Genomic DNA, 6,416 nt, shown 5'->3' with positions numbered 1-6,416 from the left:
TGTTTGCAGGGAGGGAGAGATCCTCCCCTGGGTGTAGCTGTCCTCACTGAAGAATAGAACTTACAGCTGTTCCCAACAATGGCCTGTGCCTCCATTCTGTACCTGTCATCCAGCGAACTGGTATAAAAGGGGCCTTTGAGCAGAGTGCCGAGCAGTCTAGTGCTCTCTCTGTCTTAGCCCCTCTCCAAGATACTCTTCTGAACAAATCAGCCTCAGCTACTTGCATTCAAGAGAAACTTCTGCTTGGTGTATAGTCATGAGCTGTTCCCGTCTGAACAACCGAGCTGAGAGCCATTTCCAAGCACAAGAAGAACATGAGCTGGAAACTCTGGGAAAGAAAGCATGGGACAACCCTGTTTATAATGGTTCACCTTCTTCCTCCCTGAAAATCAGGGCCATCTACAACCCCAAGTCCATCCTGGAAAATCCCTATGAGAATATTGAGAAACTGACTGACTCCCTGCCCTACCAGAAGGAGAAGAAGGCGGAGGAAGTGAAGTCCTCCCCAGGGTGCTGCTTCTACATCTTCAAAGGTGTACGAGGTAACCATGTGGGGTGGAATGAGGCTGGGTTTGCCCACTTGGGGGAGGGGAGGAAATGTGTGGCAGATTCGCCTCCAGGCAGGGGGCAGCCAAAAAGTAACTTTTGTATAAGATTACTGTGGGAGCTTTGTGCAATGAAATGGCTATTGTCAGGTGTTTCTCTGTACTGTGCCAACTGTGCTGTGTGATCAGCAGGCTGCAAAGCAGAAAATTGGAATTCCTAATTCTGTGGAGTCCAGGGGTGTCGCTATAATTCAGCAAATGGGTTCTAAGAACCCAGACTCCTGAACTCCTGAGGGGCCCCCGCAGCTCCAACCCTCCCAATTTTCTTCATTATCTCCTTCACTCGGAGGGGCTGCCAGGGAGAGGGGCAAACGCAGGCTCCCTCTCCCCTAACTTTGCCCCCCGTGCAGCCTGTCATCTCTTGCAGATCATTACTCTTTCCTTTTTAGTAGCTGGGGAGCCTAAATCTCAGGTGTCACACGCCTCACCTGTGGAAGTAAACAGTGCCAAGGTAATTGTCCTGAGCCTTGAAGTAGCACAAAGCAGCAGTCATGCACACTCACTTTGAAGTAAGTCCGACTGAACTCGGTGGGACTCATTTCCAAAGAAAAGTGCATTGCATAGCTGTAAATCAGCTTGCTTCCAAGTAACTGGGCTTAATTAATATGGGTATTACATGCAGAAAAACTGGCGTATCAAACAAGCCAAATTGAATTTTGCTGTTGACACAAGCTGGACATGGAGCACATGTCTGTGATCATTTGGAAATGAGTGTCATTTTATTACCCTTTTTGGAATGGTCGGATCCACATGAATATTAGTATAGAGGAGAGATGTTGAGAAGGCAGGAGAGGTTGGATCAGAACTTGAGACAGGGTGTCTAATGCTGTGTGATAGCTCTTTGGAAGCTCTGCAGAGAAGTTTCAGTCATATGGTTGGATATATTTGGGGCTAAGAGGGAAATGTAATTTCCCCTTCTGATTGGGTAATCTGGTTTGTGTCTCATTTTGTGTGTGTTGTTGTTTTGTCTTCTGTCTACAAGTATGACCTGACTCACTTTCTTGTGCTATCTGGAGCTATTTACCCTGCTGGCCTCTTTTCTGAAGTGCACCTATGCTTTGCTTGTAGCCCTGATCAGACCTTAGGGCTCTAAAGGACTCTGCCGGGTTCTCTCGAATCTGTTTGGCAAGATCAAGGGGCTGGGTGCTAGTATGCTTTGCATTTGCTAGGTAATCTCTCACAGCACATTCTACAGCTGTATCCTATTTTACACCCTCTGAATCTGGCAAAAAAAGAGGCTGGGGCTGCATCGCACGATGGAATGAGTCTAAAATGTGGTGGCAGGCTGTGGTCCAGCAAGATCCAGATCAGCTTGCTAGGGAGGGGAGGGGGAAACAAACCACGGTGCAAAGGGGGAAGGGGGAAAGCCATCTCTGTCCTGTTGGTCATTCCTTTGGTTAGGGTGGGCTCTGGGCTGGGGAAACCGGGGCAGCTGAAACCATCTAAGTAGTTCAGAATGTCGGGTTTACTGTTGATGGAGTGCCAAGTAGGGAGTGTTCAGTGACAGGGCTGGTCCAAAACATTTTGCTGCTGAAGACCAGGGGCAGCTGGTACAAACAAGCAGGGCTGTGTGTGGAAAATGAGCCTCAGGTGCAGCCCGTGATGCTCCCATTCTGCCTTGCCCTCCACTACATCTCTCTTTCTCTTGTCTGCCCTGCCCTGACTCCAGCAGGCTGGTATTTCATCTGGCTGGAGAAGGGATTGAAATCCCAACTACCTTATTGGGAAATTCAATCCTGGAGTCAGGGCGGGGCAGATGACAGAGGTAGCCAGGACTGGGCAAAACAGGAGGGCCATGGGTTGCACCGGAAGCTCGTCCACCTCCCAACCCTTGCTCGTTGCCCCTACTTCCCCCTGTTGAGCAAAGAGGAAATTATTTAGCTGGTGGTTCTCTTCTGTTTAGCAAGGGAGAGCAACTATCCCTATCCAATCTCAGCACAGCAACCCTCCAGTGGCTGTTGCGGGTGTCTACTTTATGTTTATTTTTAGATTAAGAACATAAGGACAGCCCTGATGGATCAAGCCCAAGGCCCATCTAGTCCAGCATCCTGTTTCACACAGTGGCCCACCAGATGCCACTGGAAGCCTACAGGCAGGAGTTGAGGGCATAACCTCCCTCCTGCTGTTACTCCCCTGCAACTGGTACTCAGAGGCATCCTGCCTTTGAGGCTGAAAGTGGCCTATAGCCCTCCAACTAGTAGTCGTTGATAGACCTCTCCTCCATGAAGTTATCCAAACCCCTCTTCAAGCCATCCAGGCTGTTAGCTGTCACCACATCTTGTGGCAGAGAATTCCACAAGTGTGTTGTGTGAAAAAGTACTTCTGTTTGTTGGTCCTAGATTTCCTGGCAATCAATTTCATGGGATGACCCCTGGTTCTAGTGTTATGTGAGAGGGAGAAGAATTTCTCTTTATCTGCTTTCTCCATGACGTGCAAGATTTTATAGACCACTATCATGTCTCCCTGCGGTCATCTTTTTTCTAAACTAAATAGCCCCAGGTGTTATAGCCTTGCCTCATAAGAAAGGTGCTCTAGGCCCCTGATCATCTTGGTTGCCCTCTTCTGTACCTTTTCCAGTTCTACAATGTCCTTTTTTAGATGTGGTGACCAGAATTGTACGCAGTACTCCAGGTGTGGCTGCACCATCATTTTGTTTAAGGGCATTATAATATTAGCCGTTTTATTTTCAATCCCCTTCTTAATGATCCCTAGCATGGAATTGGCCTTTTCCACAGCTGCCGCACATTGAGTCAACACTTTCAACGAGCTGTTCATCACGACCCCAAGATCCCTGTACTGGTCAGTCACCGACAGCTCAGATCCCATCAACGTATACTTGAAGTTGGGTTTTTTTGTCCCAATGTGCATCACTTTACACTTGTCAACATTGAGCTGCATTTGCCATTTTGTCTCCCACTCACCCAGTTTGGAGAGATTCTTTTGGAGCTCCTTACAATCTGTTTTGGATCTCACTATGCGAAAGAGTTTGGTATCATCTGCTAATTCGGCCACCTTGCTGCTTACCCCTACTTCTAGATCATTTATGAATAAATTAAAAAGCACCGGTCCCAGTACAGATCCCTGGGGGACCCCACTTCTTACTTCCCTCCATTGTGAAAACTCTCCATTTATACCTACCCTCTGTTTCCTGTCTTTCAACCAGTTAGCTATCCACATATGTACTTGTCCCTTATCCCATGACTGCTAAGTTTTCTCAGGAACCTTTGATGAGGAACTTTGTCAAAAGCTTTTTGGAAGTCCAGGTATACTATGTCAACTGGATCATCTTTATCCACACACTTGCTGATGCTCTCAAAGAACTCCAAAAGGTTGGTGAGTCAAGATTTCCCTTTGCAGAAGCCATGCTGGTTCTCTTCCAGCAGGGCCTGTTCTTTGTGCTTTACAATTTTATCCTTGAGGATGCTTTCCATCAATATGCCTGGAACGGATGTTAAGCTAACCAGCCTGTAATTTCTCAGATCACCCCTGGATCCCCTTTTGAAAATCAGTGTTATATTTGCTACTCTCCAGTCCTCCGGTACAGAGCCTGATTGTAGGAATAAGTTATATATTTTAGCAAGGTGGACGGCAATTTCACATTTGAGTTCTTTGAGGACTTTTGGATGGATGCCATTCGGTCCTGGAGGTTTTACAGACAGGCCCCCCCCCCGAATCTACTCCTGATTGGAGTGTGCCAGTCCACATATTCGCTGGATTTAACCTGACCTCCCTGTGGGCTATCATGGACCAGGACAGACAGGGCTTTGTTTTTCTCCGAAGGGAGGCTTCGGATTCTGGCTTAGCCCGAGTTATGTTCGGTGTAAAAAAAACCCTCTATTTCCAGCAGCTTTTGAAAAAACAAACTCCGGGGCTTCTGCTTTCTCCGAAGGTGTTGATGGAGGTGTTGATGGCTATGCGAATAGTCCATATAATCCCTTGATGCCTCAAATCTTCTGCGAAGCAGATTTGCTCTTCAGATACCCCAAGGCATAGAGCCATGTGTAAAAAAAACCTCCTGGCCATTTGCTAGTTTTCAGTTTTTCCAGACAGTTCAGAACATCATCTCTTGTCCCTTCTATCTTTAGCGTCCATCCCCACAAAGCCTGGTTCAGGAACAGGTATATGCTCAGTATCCTCCACTGTGAAGACAGACACAAAGAACTCATTTAGCTCCTCTGCCACCTCCATATCCTCCTTAATAATCCCTTTCACTTCCTCATTTCACTTCCTGGTCTAATGGTCCAGCCGCCTCCCTGACAGGTTTCCTGCATCTGATATATTTAAAGAAGTTTTGTTATTCCCCTTGATGCTTTTAGCTAAATGTTCCTCAAACTCTCTTTTCGCCTCTGTCACTTTGCATTTCTTTTGCCAGAGTTTGTGTTCCTTTCTGTTCTCTTCATTTGGGCAGGCCTTCCAATTTGGGAAGGAAGTCTTCTTCCCTTTTATGGCTTCCTTGATTGTGAGCCTTATGGGGACAGGAAAGAGAAGCATCTTTATTTTTCTATGTAAACTGCTTTGAGAACTTTGGTTGAAAAGCAGGATATACATATTGGTTGTAGTAGCAAGGCGAAGAACAAAATAACACAAATACATGCACATACCATCTGTGGGTGGGTGCTCAGTCTTTTGAGCCCATGCTGCCAAGGTTGCAAGGCAAGCTGCAAGCACTCTCAGGTTGTGTCACCAAGCCAGGCATTGGTGACAGTGGTGTTTTTAGCTCGTGTGTGTGTGTGTGTGTGTGTGTGTAAAGAGGTGAGCCTGCAGGGGACAACAGGAAGGAAACGAACAGCATGCCTCAGTGGGACAAGGAAGGGTGATGCAAGGAAGGGTGATGGCAGAGACTCTGAACTTGCTGTCCCCTGTGCACCTTATAAACTGGACCTGCACCTTGTTTCTCTCCAGAGATGCTAATTGTTAACAGAAGGGGAAGCCCAGGTCTAACCCAAGTCCCCTGGCATGTGAGGCAGTAGGGTGAGGCGTCTCTCCATTTCTCCTGTGGATTCATGCTTAGTTGCACCAAACGCTGACTGGAAGTGCAGACACCCCTCTACTCTTGCCTTCCCTTCGCTGGTGGTCTCTGAGCTGCTCCTCTCACTCCTGCTTCCTGGATTTTTAAAAGGAAGTGGGGCCGAGGAAGCCCATCCTCCTCCTCTCCTCCATGCAGCCTCTTCTGCTTCATCCATTCCCCTCCTCCTTCTTACAATCCAGGGAGCAGGAATGGGAGGAGGAGAAGGAGTGATGGCTGACGTACCATCAGGTAAGGGACTAGACAGAGACCAGCAAGAGGCAGGCAGAGGTGGCCAGCAGGTACAGGAAGCCCTCTGGCAATTTGACAATAGGTCAGGGGTGCCTGCTCTTAAATCGGAGGGGTGGGGTATGTGCATAAAAGACTCCTGAATGGCTGGAGAGAGTAGTAGGCCCTGCCATTGTTAACAAATGACTCCATGATACAGTGAGAAAAGTAGGCTGTCAATGACACCATGGCATTATTTTGTTTGTGCAATATTATTTGACCTGACAAAATTGTGCAATTTTATTAGACCTGACACTTGACCTTGACCCTCAAGAATGGAATGGAACTTAGTCCTGATGAACTTTTACTGGATTGCATTTGGCGCATGTAAACTGGGTATGAACAACACAAGTTTTCTGTCTTTTATGTATGGAACAATCCTCTCGAATATGTCAGATGGCACAGTTATCACACAGAATCCTGGAACTGTGAATTGACCACAGATGTGAACTTCTCCAGTAAAGTTTCATACATTATGATGTCCTCAGTGCAATCCAAGGGGTTTCTTCAATACTGAG

General features: G+C 47.2%; 1 protein-coding gene across 1 annotated transcript in view; it reads left to right on the top strand.

Moving 5' to 3' along the window:
- Nucleotides 1–256: 256 nt before the first annotated feature.
- The window catches only part of PKD2L1 (polycystin 2 like 1, transient receptor potential cation channel), a 50,132-nt gene continuing 43,972 nt past the window's right edge, over nucleotides 257–6,416 (top strand). Inside the window, exon 1 of the mRNA XM_053310203.1 lies at nucleotides 257–542. Coding sequence (XP_053166178.1) covers nucleotides 257–542 — 286 coding nt within the window. The remainder of the gene's footprint in view (nucleotides 543–6,416) is intronic.

The sequence above is a fragment of the Hemicordylus capensis genome, chromosome 3 (genome assembly GCF_027244095.1).
Source record: "Hemicordylus capensis ecotype Gifberg chromosome 3, rHemCap1.1.pri, whole genome shotgun sequence".
In the NCBI taxonomy this organism is placed as follows: Eukaryota; Metazoa; Chordata; class Lepidosauria; order Squamata; family Cordylidae; genus Hemicordylus; species Hemicordylus capensis.
The sequence above is the reverse complement of the archived record's forward strand: the minus strand, read 5'-3'. Positions and strand labels throughout refer to the sequence as shown.